Source organism: Siphateles boraxobius, unplaced genomic scaffold (genome assembly GCF_051911475.1).
Source record: "Siphateles boraxobius isolate OS27281-9 unplaced genomic scaffold, OSU_SipBor_1 46, whole genome shotgun sequence".
Lineage (NCBI taxonomy): Eukaryota > Metazoa > Chordata > Actinopteri > Cypriniformes > Leuciscidae > Siphateles > Siphateles boraxobius.
In genome coordinates, this window is record NW_027509097.1 from 19,217,201 (window position 1) to 19,235,791 (window position 18,591).

At 43.1% G+C, this 18,591-nt stretch overlaps 1 protein-coding gene across 1 annotated transcript in view; it reads right to left on the minus strand.

Moving 5' to 3' along the window:
* The window catches only part of lrp2b (low density lipoprotein receptor-related protein 2b), a 207,593-nt gene that overhangs the window by 155,103 nt on the left and 33,899 nt on the right, over window positions 1–18,591 (minus strand). Inside the window, exon 20 of the mRNA XM_077201294.1 lies at window positions 6,175–6,291. Within this exon, the coding sequence (XP_077057409.1) occupies window positions 6,175–6,291 (117 nt within the window). The remainder of the gene's footprint in view (window positions 1–6,174; window positions 6,292–18,591) is intronic.

Sequence of the window (18,591 nt, forward strand, 5' to 3'; positions counted from 1 at the left end):
CAGGGGGCAGGGTTGTCCCCTAAGGCAGTTACTGAGCCGCGCCGAACCACGGCTCTTGCGCTCCGGGCCACCAAACAAACTGCTGCCACGATCAGTCGGTCGATGGCGGCGATGGTGGCCACGGAGAGACAGCTTTGGTTAAACCTGGCCGACGTTGAGCAGAAAGAGAAGGCCTTTCTCCTCGATTCGTCGGTTTCGCCCTCTGAACTCTTTGGCCCCGCCGTGGAGGCGGGGCTTGGGAAGTTCAGGGAGGCGAAGGCACGCTCAGCTGCTTTTAGGAAAAAACCTACATACCGCTGAGATCCGGTTCCACGCCCAGGCAGGCGGGAGGGCCTGGCCCTTCACGATCTGAGGACCGTAGACAGGGCCAGAGAGCCAGTGTCGCCTCTCGTGCGCCCCCTCTGTGGAGGAACAGGGCGCAGGAAAGGCGTGACTCCCGCTAGAAGAGGGATCTGAGGGAGGTTATCCAGCACAAGCGCATACAGCGTCGCTGATGGATAATCTCCCCGGAGGGCTTCATTAAAAAGAGAATCCAGCCCTCTCCTCTCTTCTGACTCCCCAGACGTTCATTACATCAGGCCTGGCGCTGGGCCTATGATAAGAACGATGTTCCAATGGCCCGCCTAGGCTTGGTTAGTAGAAACGCCTCTTTCAGGCATGTAAAGTGGGGGACCCCAGGTTCATAAAGAACTATCTGGCGAGTCTTCACTCCGCACGCCGCAGGTGAGCTGTCTGGTCTTTTCAAGAGTAAATTTTTGTGAATAAAAATTCCGAAATGTATCTCTCTACAGACCTCGTTCCCTGTATAGAGTCATGGGGTCATGTCAAGGTAATAAGGTAAGAGAACTTTATTGGATTATCAGGGCCCTGAAGTTCCCCGTTAGGTGGCCAGAACGGTAACTGTGTTAGCCTTCGGGCTGCTAGCCACCTCAGGGTAGAGTGGTTGGTCTCTCTCTTTAAATTGTTTTACTTAGAGTGTTGACTGACGCTAGAGCTTCAGATAGATCTTATGTCCGGCCCACAGGTCCGTTTGACTTCTTCCTGAGTATGTCGCCCCTTGAGCTCTGTTTGGGTTTTCATTAGGCTGAGCGATTCTGCAGCCCTTTGTATGGAATAATACAGACTATATTCTTTAGTAAGGCTGTGGCTCCTCCGAGCCCTCAGATAGATCTATGCTTGCAGGCTGGCCCTTACCATGGCCGCCTCTGTAGCTGGCCTAGGCTGTGCCAGGGATAATAGAGGCGCTCTCCTAAAAATTTTAGCATTTCTTCCTCTGACCCTTCACTGTGTGAATGTTGGTTTCTAGCATCCCTGTATAAACAGCCTCCTCCCGTGGGAGTCGTTAGGCCAAGGCCCGCCCCCTTCTCTGCATTCTGGGGTGACTAGAGTAATGCAGCGTGGTGCTGAGGATGGTTTGTAAGGACATGGTAGGCCTCAAACAGGCCTCCGTGGTATATATGTCTTTATTGAGCAGGGTTAGGCCGTCTTTCGCTTCACGAAGAAGACTGGGTTTCCTGCCCGACCCTGCCATGCAGAACTGGCCTACGGATTTAGGCCGCCAGTTTAGGCTTCACTCACCTCGCTGAGCTACTGCTCGAGCGCTAGGTTGTAGGTGGTTGGCTTTCATTCAAGCCCCACTCCCCTAGGTTGGGCACAGATACATTTCTGTCACCCCTAGAGCCGCTGGCAGGCCCGCACCCTGGTAACCTCAGGGTGAGGTGTGAGTATTCCCCTGTGATACAGGGTAGGTCTGAGCACTTCACTACCAGTTCTGTTTTATCCCACCTCGCACCACTATGGCTCGGGTCGAGTATGAAGTAAGCTTCACTTCTTCTTTGGTCGAAGTACGCTCCCCTGAAGCCAGAGCATTGCCCTGAGCTGACGCCCATGCATAGATGGTAGGCCCCTGGCTAACTGGGGCCTCCGTTGAGGCAGAGTGGCGTATGTTGTACTCCCCTTGTTTTAAGGGTGCTAGCTTTCTTGCGGAGTACACTGCCATGGGCAATGTGATTAGGCACCAGGATGCTGTAGGCGCTGTGTAAACAGTTTTTCTGCCAACGAAGGCTGCGCCATTAGGTAGTAGGCCTCAGCAGGCCTCCTTGATTGGACAGCCCCCCAGAGGGCACTGTAGGCCAGCTCACTTTACGTGGTTGGCCTTGGTGGTTCGGGCAGTTGACTCACTGATGGGTAGTAGGCCTTAAACAGGCCTCCTCGGAGGTGAGTCCCAACATTGTGGGACATACCTTATAGCGCTACTGGAAGCCCATTAGTGAATTATGCTGTGTAGTATGGTTTCCAACAGTGTACTTTATGGCAGAATATGACTTGCTATTAGCTAGTAGGCCCGACCAGGCCTCCCTGATAGGCGAGTCCCCAGCTGGCTGGCCTTAGCAGGCCACCTTATACTTTCACCCGGACTCAGGGCTCAAAGCTACCAGTGGTTATCAGGTAGTAGGCCACTCAGGCCTCCCTGAAGGTGAATTCCCACTTAAGATGGTTATCGGGTAGTAGGCCTCACCCGGCCGCCCTGAAGGCGAATTCCCACTTACGTTGGCTATCAGGTAGTAGGCCTCTCTGGGCCTCCCTGAATGTGAGCTCCCAAATATTGTGGCTGTCTGGTAGCAGGCCGCTCTGGGCCTCCCTGGATGTGGGCTCCCAAATATTTTGGCTGTCAGGTAGTAGGCCTCACCAGGCCTCCCTGGAGGTGAGTTCCCCACATGCTGTGATTATCAGGTAGTAGGCTCCTCCAGGCCTCCTTGAATGAGAACGGTCAGGTAGTAGGCCTCACCAGGCCTCCCTGAAGGTGAGTTCCCACAGATAGTGGTGACCAGGTAGTAGGCCTCACCAGGCCTCCCTGAAGGTGAGCTCCCCACATACTGTGGTTGTAAGGTAGCAGGCCTCACCGGGCCTCCCTGAAGGAGGAGTTCCCACGTACTGTGGTTATCAGGTAGTAGGCCTCTCTTGGCCTCTCTGAAGGTGAGCATCTCACATACTGGGGTTATCAGGTAGTAGGCTCCTCCAGGCCTCCTTGATTGAGAACAGTCAGGTAGTAGGCCTCACCAGGCCTCCCTGAAGGTGAGTTCCCACAGTTTGTGGTTACCAGGTAGTAGGCCTCTCCAGGCCTCCCTGAAGGTGAGCTCCCCACATACTGTGGTCGTAGGGTAGCAGGCCTCACCGGGCCTCCCTGAAGGTGAGTTCCCACGTACTGTGGTTATCAGGTAGTAGGCCTCACGTGCCTCCCTAAAGGATCAGGTAGTAGGCCTCTCCGGGCCTCCCTGTAACGCTCCCTAGTGGTGCTGGGTTTATGAAGCTAGTGGTCTCTTGCTATCAGTTTCAGCTAGCCTTAATAGGCAGCTGCTGAAGGCGAGCTTGCGCCCTGGCTCGCTAAAGTGTTCATTCTCTGCTAAAGGTTCCCTCCCGGAACCTTTTCTGCCTACAGCCTGGTTTGCCTACCAGGCAGACCTTGTGCTCCCCTCACGAGGGTCTCTATGAGCATGCGGCTTCCTGAGTCTGGTCAGACGGTCGTAGGCCTCTCGTGAGGCCTCCCAGTTAGATCAGCCCTTAGGCCTTCACAGGCCTCCTCAGTGTTTTGAAACACAGACACTGGGTTGATCCGTGGATCGAGTAGAGAAACTCCCCTCGCTAGCAAGGGTCGGAAAGCACTATGCTGAGTCATACTCTCCGGGATATCCCGTCTCTGAGATCCGGGCCGAGTGGTTCACTGCCAGCTTCGCAGTCCCTCGGGTTGGATGCCTTACTTAAGGCATTTGTCCAGAGGCTCTGTCTTCAGACAGACAGGATTTGGCCTGACGAAGTGTCTATGTACTGGCGCCAGGTCAGGCCGTCCTGGTGGCATTTCGGGGTGAGTACGTTCCCCTGAATAGTGACTGGCTGGGGTTCCCTTGGGTTCCCTAGCCACATTCCCTAGAAGGGACCCCTTCTAATTGGAAGCTGAGGTTCCAGGCCCGGAGCCGGCCCAGGTAGACCTTTCATTTAACCATGTTTATGAAGGTTTTTCTGTGAGGCTGTAGCTTGGGCTATGACCGTAGGGAATGCTGTCACTGACAGCCCAGTGTGACCTGAGGGTGAGTGGTTCTAGCGTTTCATTTGAAGTTGCTGGTTCTGACAGTTGTCACTGCCACTTGGCATGCACTCCCCTTAGCATGGCGGCGTTGGTATATCGTTCCCCATAGCGTCGTTGACGTATTGTTGAGTTCCCTTCGAAAGGGAACGTCTCAGGTTACGACTGTAACCTATGTTCCCTGAGAACAGGGAACGAGACAATACGTCTCCCTGCCATGCCGCGGTGCTTGCCTACCGTACAGTCCCTTCAGACGATAAGGTGATTTGTCATGTTTGCAAGGCGCCCTTTTATACTTCCAGGTCGCACGTTAATCATTCACGCTAATGATTCACGGGCTGTCGCCGGTCAATATGATTGACGTGATTTGATAGTGATTTCAGACACCTGTCACGCCTGAGGCGTTCCCCCATAGCGTCGTTGACGTATTGTCTCGTTCCCTGTTCTCAGGGAACATAGGTTACAGTCGTAACCTGAGACGTTTTTTTCTATGCCATGTAAAAAATGTACAGTAACCTTAGATTGTCAATTGTTTCCATACACACAAAAGATAACATATTTAACTTTTTATGACAGATGTTGCAATTTCAATGTGTTAATCACTCAGCTTAAGTGTAAAAATACTTTTTTGCAAATGAAAATGTGAAAAAATTTAAAATAGAGCAGTGCTGCGGTAATGACATCTTGTGTCGGTAAGGTCATTAGTTTTGACTCTTAGCATATTAATATACATGAATTTAACAGTAATATACATTTATTTTTAAAATGTAGTTAAAAATACACAATTATTAAGCTGAATGGTAAGGACGCACAATAAATACTAGAGCAGAAAAGATGATGTTTACCTTATTTTTTTGGTATCTTGTGAGTGAGGTAGTGTGGTGGCCCAGTCTGTCAGCAATGTGCTCAAGGGATAATTTCTGTTTCAATAGAAACTAGACTTGTTTGTGTTCGATAAAATTTCATAACAAAAGCTTTTTTTCATTGTTGCGGTAAGGACTCAAAAGTGTGGGACAGGCACATTTAGTTAAAAAAATCATAAAAATTATCAATTAATAATACAACGAATTTTAAGATACTGTAAATGAATCTGTATATTAAACAATTCCATTTGAAATAATGTCAAATTGTAATTAAAATAGCTTATTTTATGTATCTCAACATTGAGACCACAGGTGTGGGACATTAACAAAAATGGTGTTTTGGGCTATAAATGCTTCATAATATTATATTTAATCACATTAATCAGTAATTATATTTTTTGTCAATGTGTGTAATGGCACTGTGAATATATTTATGAAACATCAAATGACAAATTTTAACATAAATCTAAAATTTCACTGCTGGGACTTAAAAGTGCCCGTAGTTGCAGAATCACCCATATACTGACTTCACCCTGTGCTGCAATATATATTTAGTTTTATATTCATTTACAGAAATCAGCTGCTTGAATGAAAATTGCTGATGTTATCGGATTTTCAGATGATATTCTCAATTCATTCAGTTAACGGACGCTCTGAGGTAAAGTGTTACAGACTGCAAAGTCAGCAACGATTGTAGGCCTATTTAATTGTACAGTACAATCATAACATAGTACAGACATTATCTTAATTCCATAATGTCCTTAAACATAACAGTATTGCTGGCCATTAACTGAGAAAGTGCGCGTCCAGTGTGCGATACCTTGAGTTGTCCTAGACGCGACGCGGCACAGCGCTGCGCTTCTTGTCCAGTGTGCGACCCCCCAGTTAGGCTAACGTTACTGCACTGAGCTGAGGAAAGCGACATAAGAGTCACACAGGTAGGCTACTGAGTCGCTGTCCTCAATGCCGCAGAAAAGCGCTGAAACGGAGATGAAGGGGAACCCGTTTTTTTTGTCTGCTTATTTTAACTGGCCCATCCAGTTTTCTGGAGGCCCACCTACAATCAAATTCCTGGCGCCGCAAATGTCCCCAGATAGTACTACTCCCGTGCGAATAGGGCTTAATATGGATTATATTCACAGACAAGAATGAAACAACAGAAAAAAAATCGTTATGTCATATGATCCCCTAAAACCAAGCTGAAAGAGAACTTCTAAACACATAACTTACGACAGCCGTTCTCATCTGAGTGGTCCCTGCAGTCATAAACCCCATCACAGCGGTAGCTCTGACTCACACACTGATCTCCACTGGCACATGCAAATTCGTACGTCGCACAGGAGTACACTACCCAAAACATAAAACATCCATGTCATCCATGTTAATTAAAGTCATGATAAAACAGAACTAGTTGCAGATCTTTTCTTTCGTATTGTGATGTACATCCGAGTGTAACAGATTATCAACAAAGAAAAAATGTAGAGTGGGGACATGCATTGATTGTTGATTGGATTTTGAGATAGGCCTACGGTCATTGCTCTAAAAAGGCATAAGCTTGCAGGGGCGGGGTTTAAGCGGATTATAACTTTTTATTAAACATTACATTTAAAAAAAATGAAACATATGCACGGTTGAATTGTTCACAATAGAAAATAGATTTTCCATTTCATGCGACTTTAAGTGGATCCTTTGAGTGTAAACCAATACCTTAAAAAAGTGGTTCAACATATCACAAAAGTCACGGTTCGGATAATGTTACAGTTTTTGAGTCACTGACTGGATACGTTTTCAGATCAGCAAGAAAAATATATATTTGTGGGTGGGGGGGGGGGGTGACCTTGCTTTTTCATTTATAACTTAAAGCCAATTTACACTTTAAATACTCCGATACCACAGCAAAAACTACTTAAGTAGTAAAGTTCAAACATTATAATAGGCAGGTGAACCGTTAGTAAAAAATAAGAATACAATAATTACAAGCACAGATAAATACAATATAACAAAGTTACAGATAAAGTAAGGTCTAATTGTAGTATTTATTTCAGGTACAGAAATGTAATAATTAAATGTAATTAAATGTTCACTGTATAAATTTAATGTAGATTGTGATGTTGTTTGATTCACATTAATGAAGTAGACAACGGCAGAAATGTATACCGCTATAACTTCAAGACCTAATGAATCCAATATAATGATACAGATTCAATATCTTTCTCCACTGTTCACGTTCACTTAAAACTGTCACGACACGCACACACAGGGAAACAGTTGATCCAGTAGCAGTATGTTTACTGAGTAATCCGTACACGTAATCCAGTCCAGGCAAGGGTCAAACAACGTATAAGCAATCCAAGAACAAAACAACGAGAAATGACCAGAAACAAACCTCAGAAGTGTGGGGACATAAAACAACGACTCCGTGACAAAAACTAAAACAGACAGGGTATATATACACACAGAACTAACAAGGTGATGGGAAACAGCTGTGTGCAATGAACAGATGAGTGGCAAAACAGAATGCTGGGAAATGTAGTCTATTGTGAATGACACCGTGGAAACGAGGACCTAGAGTGAACCCCAGTGAAACACAACCACACACTGTGACAGAACCTCCCCTCTACGGAGCGGCTACCAGACGCTCCATGACAGAAAACAAGAAAACAATTGCGGTGAAGACGACCCATCGGGCGGCCAGGGCGGCAAAGACGACCACTCGGGCGACCACGGCACAGGAACAGAACCCGGCTCAGGAACAGCAACAGACACCGGCTCAGGAACAGACGACACCGGCTCAGGAACAGACGACACCGGCTCAGGAACAGACGACACCGGCTCAGGAACAGACGACACCGGCTCAGGAACAGACGACACCGGCTCAGGAACAGACGACACCGGCTCAGGAACAGACGACACCGGCTCCGGCTCAGGAACAGACGACACCGGCTCCGGCTCAGGAACAGACGACACCGGCTCCGGCTCAGGAACAGACGACACCGGCTCAGGAACAGACGACACCGGCTCCGGCTCAGGAACAGACGACACCGGCTCAGGAACAGACGACACCGGCTCAGGAACAGACGACACCGGCTCAGGAACAGACGACACCGGCTCCGGCTCCGGCTCAGGAACAGACGACACCGGCTCCGGCTCAGGAACAGACGACACCGGCTCCGGCTCCGGCTCAAGAACAGACGACACCGGCTCAGGAATAGACGACACCGGCTCCGGCTCCGGTTCAGGAAAAGATGACACTGGCTCCGGCTCAGGAACAGACGACACCGGCTCCGGCTCAGGAACAGCAGACACCGGCTCCGGCTCAGGAACAGCAGACACCGGCTCCGGCTCAGGAACAGCAGACACCGGCTCCGGCTCAGGAACAGCAGACACCGGCTCAGGCTCAGGAACAGCAGACACCGGCTCAGGCTCAGGAACAGCAGACACCGGCTCAGGCTCAGGAACAGCAGACACCGGCTCCGGCTCAGGAACAGCAGACACTGGCTCCGGCTCAACGGACACGAAAGGTCTGAAAGGCATCTCCAGGATCTGGGCTAGACGTTCTAAATAGTCGGTCAGTGCCCTCGTGGCCACGAGAATGTGCATCTCCTGATCCATCTCCGACTGGGCAGACGTGGCCTTAACCGTCTCTGACTGGGCAGACGGTACGTGAACAGTCTCTGACTGGGCAGACGTGAACCATCTCTGAATCAGTCTCCAGAAAAGCGGCGGGCTGCTGGGACACGGCCTCCGGGCCTTTGGAGAGGCTAGAGGTCTTCCTCCTCCTCCGCTGGAATGAAGCGCCGAATGAAACTCTGGACTGGATCGCACCAGCCCAGGGTCGAAGAGGGGCCTGAGTGGAAAATGGTGTTGGAATTCCTCTCAACCACCTCCTCCACTGCGACCTCCACGGGTCCCGCGAAACTTGACCAACCGGGTCCCCTCAGACAAATCCCTTCTCTCCCGCTCGGTGGCTGGGGAAGAGATATTAAAAAACATACCGCTGGATCTTGATGACAGAGTCGTTCTGTCACGACACACACACAGGGAAACAGTTGATCCAGTAGCAGTATGTTTACTGGGTAATCCGTACACGTAATCCAGTCCAGGCAAGGGTCAAACAACGTATAAGCAATCCAAGAACAAAACAACGAGAAATGAGAAGAAACAAACCTCAGAAGTGTGGGGACATAAAACAACGACTCCGTGACAAACACTAAAACAGACAGGGTATATATACAAACAGAACTAACAAGGTGATGGGAAACAGCTGTGTGCAATGAACAGATGAGTGGCAGAACAGAATGCTGGGAAATGTAGTCTATTGTGAATGACACCGTGAAAACGAGGACCTCTAGTGAACCCCAGAGAAACACAACCAGACACTGTGACAAAAACATAACCAACAGTGTTTATGAGAGTACTTGCCGAGATGGGTATTTTTACTTAATTTTGTGTATTTGTCCATCCAAGTGCAAGGAGACGCGAAAGAGGAATCAATTCTGAGAACTGAATTTGGAACTGAAACATCCCTCTCTGTGTGTGCATGCGCTCTGGGTCTGTGCTGCTGTGCGCGCAGATAACAGCGCATGAGTACTGCATTAAAAAATGTTTTCCTCTTCTAGCACTGGAATGGTTTAGAATCTATTGAATGTGTAAACTAGCAACACAAAAAGCGTGCGAATTATAAAATTTCAGTCTATATTGGTTAAACTTGCAATTAATCCACGGATCACATGCGTGCCGAACCGTGGGGCCTGGTCTATACGGATCACGGATCAACAATGATCCATTTAACCCCTACTTAAAGAGAGACACCCGAGGTGAATAGGGTAAATATATATATCTTTTTTTTTTCTTTTTTTTTTCAAGTTTTCTGAAATGTTGTTTAAATATGCAAATTAGGCATTATCTAATTAAATATGCACTAATGTGCATTCATTACTAGAACAAAAATCTGAACATTGGATAAAGTCAGGTTCCAAATTCTTGTTTAATTTTTTTGATTTATTAGAGTCAAAGGTTTTTACAGAGTGGATTTTGCATATCTCTATTTATCACTCCACAAATTAGAAAATACTGTCAACAGCCAAAAATAAATACATTTTTGCCATTTTTTTTAAGAATAAAATGTTGTATAAAATCAAAAAAATTAAATATGAACAAACCCCTCTGAAAAAAACTTCAGAATATAGATAAGAATAAAACTGTAAAGTAAGCAGAGGTGGAAAGAGTAATAAAATATTCTACTCAAGTAAAAGTACTACTACTTCAATGAAATTTTACTTAAGTACAAGTAAAATTACCGGTCTAAAAATCTACTCAAGTAAAAGTAAAAAGTAGCTCATTTAAAATTTACTCAAGTAAAAGTTACTGAGTTACTTTTTTAACAGTGGGGGGTGGGTGAACAGTGGGTGGGGTGGGGGGACTCTCCCGTGTAGGGTTGTAATGGTATGAGATTTTTACAGTATGATAACGTCTCAGAAAATATCACGGTTTACAGTATTGATCAATTATTAAATAAACAGTATTATTAAATTATGGTTGTTATTATTATTATCATCAGTTAAAATGACAGTTAAATAGAAAACAGGTTTTTTGGGGGTTGAACAAATGCTTTTATTATAACAAACTTTTGTTTTGTTTATTAAAATTTCAATAGAACATGTCTAATCAATTAAATTCAATAATTGATAATGAATTAGATTAACAACTCATTTTTAACATTTATAATTTTTTTTTTTTTAAGAATAATATAGTCCTATGAAATTTATTTTATTCAGAAAATGAATGTTTCTTTTTATGATTTAATCCAAATATATTATCAAAAACGAATATAAATGAAAATTTAAAACTTGTGTCCTTTTATTTTTTGGGGAAGATCGAGCTACAAAAAAACAGATTTTCTAAATTAAACCATGGACAAAAAATAAATGCCTTAATTAATGTTTAAATAAATTGTATTATTATTATTGTTGTTGTTATTATCATTATTTTGAGAAGTACGTTCTATTGTATGCCTACAATAGTAATATATTTCTGTCATAATTTCTCCTAGTTAAACCAAACTTTTATTTTGACGGGTTGTAGTGAAGACCTGTTTCAAAGTGTAAGCCTATTTGACAATGGTTTTTCTCAAATAAAATGATGAAAATGTTCATTAGGCGTTCTCTCAGAGCAGCTCTTGAAAGGTTCATGTATTCATCATGTACTCAAATTGTTTGTGAGACGCTGAAAACACCACGCGTACTTGAGTATGTAGAAGACAAAGCGGAGCAGCTCATTCACACGGATTCACAGAAACGCAGAACAAGCAGGTTATATATTTACATAGCAGTATTTTTGCGCTTAAATATTCACAGACCATGTCGCGATTGGATTTATTGCACAGTTCTACTTTCCATGTATTCATCCATCCATCATTTTGCGTGTTTAACGTGACATCTTCTGCGTTATGTAAATTCCATTTTCATGACTGGATTTCCGGGATTCCCTCTGCATCACGTAAATCATTCGACCTTACGTTATAATCGGGACATACCTTTATCTGCAGGAGGGATGGTGTGTCCTGTGTATCCTCCTTTTGCAGCCACTTTGTGTCCACATTTTTTGCAAATTGGATATCTATCCTCGAGGACAACCACACTTTTTTACATCCAAAGTATTTCCATACTGGCCATAATTCACTTCATAAGAATTCAAGGGCGCTTCGCTTTCAGCTTCAGCTGGGTCTGCGTCACCTTTTTTGCGTGTTTGTTCTCCCGCCCTTCAATCAATGCAGTAGTTTCCAGAGTGTGATTTTTTTTTTCTCCCTTGTATTATTATTTTTTACTCAGTAACGGATATGATTTCAAATGTAGAGAAGTACAATACTTCAAACAAAACGTACTGGGGGGCGCTATGGAGTACTGCATGAGGTAGACGTGTTCTGCTGAGCTCCACTCCATATTTCCAATTATTCGGTCATTGTTTAAATTTCTTGGGGTTTTTTCTCTTCTGGCATTACTTTATATTTGTCTTTATTGAAAAGCTGTATAATGACTAAGCCAAAAGCTGAAAGGGGAAAGAAGTTGGATAAAGCATTGAATGAATCCCCTGCTCAGTCACAGTCGGAGATGGCAGGGCAGGCCGCGGCATCCCCGGGGTCGAGATGCGAAGCTGACGCGTAATCTACCAGTATACTTCTGGCAATACAGAATATGAACAAAACGATGACTGATCGATTTGATCTTCTGGAAGCATCTTTGGCGTCCACTCAAGCATCTTTAGTGTGCCTAGGGGATAGAATTAAGGAGGTGGAAAATGCTGCTGCCGATTATGACCGCCGGCTTTCCTTCGTCGAGCAGAAGTGCGCAAAAGTACAGTCAGAGAACATATCGCTCCGCGAGAAAGTGATCGATCTAGAGGCTCGCTTCAGATGGCAAAACATTAAAATTGTAGGCTTACCTGAGAAGATAGAGAATGGGCGCCCCACGGAATTTCTGACGAAGTTTATTCCAGACTTGCTTGGCGCTAGCAACTTCTCGAAGCCGTTGGAAGTGGATCGAGCTCATCGTCTCGGGAGACAGCTTTCTGGAGAAGACGCGCAGCCGCGTGTGATGATAGCCCGTATTCATCACTTTCAAATAAAGGAAGAAATACTGAAGCTGGCTCGTCAACAGTTTCCTCTGCGTTACAAGGGCAGGCCGATACACATCTTTCCCGATCTTCCAGCTGAAATAATGAAGCAGCGACACGCATTCAATGATGTCAGGAAGCATTTTCCGAGAAACCGGTGTGAGAAGCGGCTTCATTTATCCGGCAAGACTGCCTGTCACTCATGGTACCACTGATAAGGTGTTTTCGTCGCCCGAGGAAGCTGAGGCCTTCATCGAGACGATGTCTTGAAAAGCATTTATTGCCTAAATTACATGAATGCTGGCTTAACAGGTCTGGTATGTGACTTTTATTCAACAGCTACCGTTATTCAGACTGGGACATGTATATGACCGTTTCCTTTGTTCATAACTTGTTCAAGTGATTGGAGAGGGAGTTAGGGCTTTCTAGCTGTAGTTCCGTTGGTCCGGCAACCCCTCAGTGCGTTTTTGGGATGCGTGTTCTCACTTTGTTTGGGGAAGTGGGACGGGGACGGGGGTAAGGGGGTAATGTTCTTTTTCTGCGAGTTGTATTTTTAATTTTTACCATTAATTGTTTTAAAAGAGCGCCAGGCTTGTACATTGTTTATTTTCAACTTTTGTATGAATCCTAGTTTACCTTCAAAGGGCAGTGGCATCACTTTTACCAGCTGGAACGTGCGTGGCCTGGGTCATGTGATCAAGAGAGCTAAAGTATTCTCGCATTTGAAATCTTTGTCCGCTGATGTGATGTACTTACAGGAGACCCATATTAGGCCTACAAGAGAGAAGATGCTTAAATGCAGCTGGGTTGGCCATATCTTTCAATTCACGTTCTCTAGCAAGGCAAGAGGAGTTGCAATTTTAATCCGTAAGACAGTTCCTTTTAGACATATTTCTACTTTTAGTGATCAAAACGGTCGATATATTTTAGTAACTGGTTACATTTATTCATTTAATGTTACACTTCTTAATGTATATGGGCCTAACTTTGATGACCCTACTTTCTTTGCTAAAATATTTAATTTACTGTCTGATTCTACAGATTCGCATGTTATTCTAGGTGTTGATTTTAACTGTGTGCTTGATAATGTTTTGGACAGGTCAGCCCAAATAAGCCAGTTACCTTCTGCCTCCATAGGTTTAAATAACCTTATGTCCTCTATGAATCTAGTTGATATATGGAGACTGATACACCCCACAGGTAGAGACTATTCTTTTTTTTTTCACAAAACCACAAGACTTTTTCTAGAATAGATTATTTTTTACTTGACTCAAAATTTATATCAAACGTGATCTCCTCAGACTATCACAACATCTTAATTTCTGATCATTCTCCGACTTCAGTGGTTCTTGATCTTGGCCATAAGACTAAACCATATTGCTGTCGTTTTCATCCTTCTCTACTTTCTGAAGTTTTGCCAATTTATTTCTGAAAAAATCTCATATTTTCTAGATATTAATGATAATTCTGAAGTCACTGACTCCACTTTATAGGAATCTTTTAAGGCTGTGATTAGGGGGTCATATTATCTCTTTTGAGTCTTCGGCCAGACGAACCAACAGTAGACGCCTTGCAGAAATAGAAGAGGAATTATCTCAATTGGAACCCTCCAATAGAATTTCCTCTAGCCCCTCTACCTTACAGAATATTCTTAAATTAAAGTATGAATACAATACTATTTTATCAGGACAGGTATGGGATCAATTGTTGAGGATAAGACAAAAATATTTTGAGTTAGGGGATAAGCCCCATAAATTGCTGGCGCGACAGCTGAGGGGTTTACAAGCAAATAAAACCATACACAAAATCAAATCAAAAGCAGGGGACATGCTTGTGGATCCTAAAAGTATAAATGATTGCTTTAGGGAATATTATGAGTAATTATATACATCAAGAGCAAAAGGGGACATTTCTAATTGGCTAGGACATTTGAATCTTCCTAAAATGAGAGATGTTGCCTGTGAGGCTTTAAACTCTGAAATTACTATCCCAGAGATTATTGTTTCTATAGGATCTTTTCCTAACGGCAAGGTGGCGGGGCCAGATGGTTTCGGCATTGAATTATATAAAAAATATTCTGGAAAGCTGGCTCCCCTTTTACTGAGGATGTTCACTCATTCTCTTGAAACTCAAAAATTCCCTCACACATTATACGATGCTAATATCTCACTAATATTAAAATAGGGTAGGGATGAGACTGAGCCTTCATCTTATCGGCCTATTGCATTTCTTAACTCTGACATTACATTTTTTACAAAATCATTAGCTAATAGGTTAAATAAATACATTTCATCCATTATACATATGGATCAAACTGGTTTTGTTCCTAATAGATTTTCATTTTTTAATGTTAGAAGACTAATGAACATAATGTACCATAAATATAAAAAAGGCTCTAAAGTGTCTGCTCTGTGCTTAGATGCAGAAAAGGCTTTTGATCAGGTGGAATGGCCTTATATGGTGAGAGGTATGGAGGAATGTGGGTTTGGTAGTCGTTTTGTGTCATGGATTACAATATTATTTGCTCACCCAACCTCTTCCGTACTTACAAATCAAGAAAAGTCAAAGTCCTTTTTATTACATCGAGGGACACGCAAAGGCTGTCCCCTCAGCCCTTTGCTTTTTGCAATTGCGATTGAACCCCTTGCGAATTAGTATTAGGAACCATCCATCTATTGAGCCTGTAAGACTGGCAAATGTAGACCATCACATCTCCTTATATGCAGATGATGTTGTTCTCTTTCTGTCAAATCTTGAGCAGTCAGTCCCTTTGCTGTTAGATCTTATGGAATCTTTTGGTACAGTCTCTGGATATACAATTAATTGGCAGAAGAGTGAATTCATCTCTTTGTGTGGTGATCTTGATACTGAATTCCTACAAAATCTCCCTTTCAAAATTACAGACAGACTTAAGCCCAAAAACCTCAAATTAATTTTTAAGTTGAATTTTCTTCAGAAATTGGAGGATTTAAAGACAGACATTTGCAAATGGAGAACTCTACCTCTTTCTATGATAGGCCGTATAAACGCTGTTAAAATGGTCTCTCTGCCTAGATTCTTGTATCGCTTTCAAAACATTCCTATTTTTTTGACAATGTCTTTTTTCAAAACATTAGATTCAATTATCCTGCCTTTTATCTGGGGTTTTAAAGCTCACCGAATATCAAAAATACATTTACAGAAACCAAGGGAGAAGGGTGGGCTAGGGTTACCTTGCTTCTTGCATTATTATTGGGCAGCAAATGCGAGGGCACTTGTTGGCAGGGGGATTACAAAACAGAAATTTCTATTGACACTTTTTTCGACATTTACAGATTAGAAATTATGTACGCCATGCAGTGACTAATTTTGAAACTATGCCAGAGGAAAGGAGGATTTATAGACTGTTGTTGGGATTACCTGGTTCCAAACATTTGATTTCAGATTTTGTTACTGTGTTTTGTGAAGAAATGAGTTATTCTACACATTCTTTAAAAAATGCTTGGGAGGAGGAACTGGTATACAGATTGGAGCTGAAGTGTGGGAGGAGAGCCTTAGCAGGGTTCGCGGTATTGAAGAGCGGTATTGAAACCTTAGCAGGGTTCAATTTAAGGTGATGCATAGATTGCACTATTCAAAATCTAAATTACATAGAATTTTCCCCACCGTTTCTCCTACATGTGACCGGTGTAAATCTGCAGAGGGCTCTCTTACCCATCTCTTTTGGACATGCCCTAAGCTTTACGAGTTTTGGTGTAACATATTTAAGTGGTTCTCTGACATGTATGGTTTTGTGTTTAACCCTGATCCAGAGATTGCATTTGGATATTCTGTTTCTTTGTCAGACCATAATGTCTCTGTACAAAGCACCATTATTTATGGAATGATTATTGCTAAGAGCATCATTATAAGACTCTGGATGTCAGATTCTGTTCCTCAGTTCAAGACCTGGTTGACTTACCTCACTGGAATACTCCACATGGAGAGAGTACGGTATGAAATTATGAGTAACCTTGATAAATTTTACAATATATGGCAACCATTTTTGGATCATCTTACCCAGTTTAACACTGACTCTGATCAGTAACGTCTGCTCTGCCCTCTACTAAATTTTTGCTATTGCTTCCTGTTAGAAATATCTTTCTCCTTCAGCATACAAAACAATAGTCTATGTATGATTTTTATACTAGGCAGCAAAACTGCCACGTCTGTACATTTTTCCTTTTGTGTTTAAGCTAAACATCTGGTATCCGTTAAGAGAGGACTACTCAGCCCCTCCTTTCTCAATGTTCGTTCCTTTCTATACATTGTGTGTTTGAAAAGCTCCTAGGATCCTAAGGATCCTGTGGAAATCTAACAGGATACTGCCCATATTAAGAAGCTGTTATATAACGTCTATATGATATCTATGATGTAATGTTTGATTTTATTGGTTAGACTTGTATTCTTTTGTTTAAGACTTTCACTATATAAACCCTAGACAAAGGATATTGGGTTGAGCTTCTACTCCAACCAGCGCTGGTTTATTGTATTATCTGTTCATAATAAAGAACCAAGATTTTGGGGCACTTTTCGTTTGGACCATTTCATTTCCATTTCTAACACTTCCTTACTGAAACTGCATATTCCCTGGTTGCTCTTATTTTTTCATTTATTACTTTTTTTTATTTTTTTTATTTTTTATTTTTTATTTTTATTATTTATTTTTTATATTATCGTTATTAATGGTGGATGATATTAATAATTATTCATATTGTTGTTTCTGCTGATGTTATCATTCATTGAGTTGTATACATCTTCTAAATGTATTTTGTTTTCTTTCCCTCTTTTGTAAAATTTAAAATCCTAATAAAAATACTTGTAAAAAATAAATAAATAAAAAAACGTACTTAAGTAAAAGTAAAATTACAGATTTTAAAAACTACTTAAAAAAGTAGAAGTACACAAAAAAACTACTCAATTACGTAATGCGAGTAAATGTAATTCGTTACTTTCCACCTCTGAAAGTAAGTTTGGTGTATGTAAGTGTTACTGAAGTGGAGATTTCTGGCTCAATGTAGGAGGAAAAACTCATTTTGAGACAACGGCTTTTAAAGATATATACTGTAATAGAAATCTACAGACGCAAATAGATAAAGTGCTCTAAAAGATAAAAGTGTATTTTGGATGTTTTCTTTCCACTAGTTCACTGTTCAAAACACTGTTCCCCTTCGTCAGTCACTACTACGTAAATCAAGACTTCAAGTCAACTATCTCGACAACTGACTGATTCTGGCTCAGTCTCGAGATCAGTTGTGCGAACACAGGGACATGGTGCTCTGTCACCTCATTCTGTTGGGCCTTTGGGTCAACTCAGACAAGAGCAAACTCTCCCCTGTGCAGAGGATCTCTTATCTCGGTATGGAGTTGGACTCGGTCAACCAGACAGCGCAACTCACAGAGGAGCGCGTCCGGTCTAGGGATGGCGAAAACTAAACATTTTCTTGACTGACCACCGAGCCTCATTAGCCGGTTGAAACCGGTTAACCGATTAGTTTAAAATATGCCACGCTATTTGAAATAACAGCCATTTCGAGCCGCGCCTGCAATTTCGCAACTCTGTCGCATCTCTCTCTGCCTCCCGCTCACACACACACACACACACACTGCCCCGGCGCCACGCTTCCACTCACGTCACCTTTTTAAAATCCCCTACAGCGCGAAACATGAGTCCCGCAAACGCGGCGCCGAGGAGCTTGTATGTAATCGGAGGACAAATGGCTCCTTAGTTTTGAAATGGTTTGGGTACAAGGTGATCGCGTTGAAAATAAAGGCGTTAGTCTAGCGTTAGAAGCTCATTTGAAACATTGCAGCTGCTCATTTAAGAAAATGAGTCTCCGAAGAGACTCCGCTTTAGTTTGAGGTAACGTTAGTGCTAACAATAATAAAGAAAGATGATGATCATCATCACCTTATCTGTTACCACTGAAATGTAGATGTGATGTATTTCTACAGTATTACTACTGTATTTAAGCACCATATCACACAAGTTGCAACTTACTGTGTCATTCTTTTTGG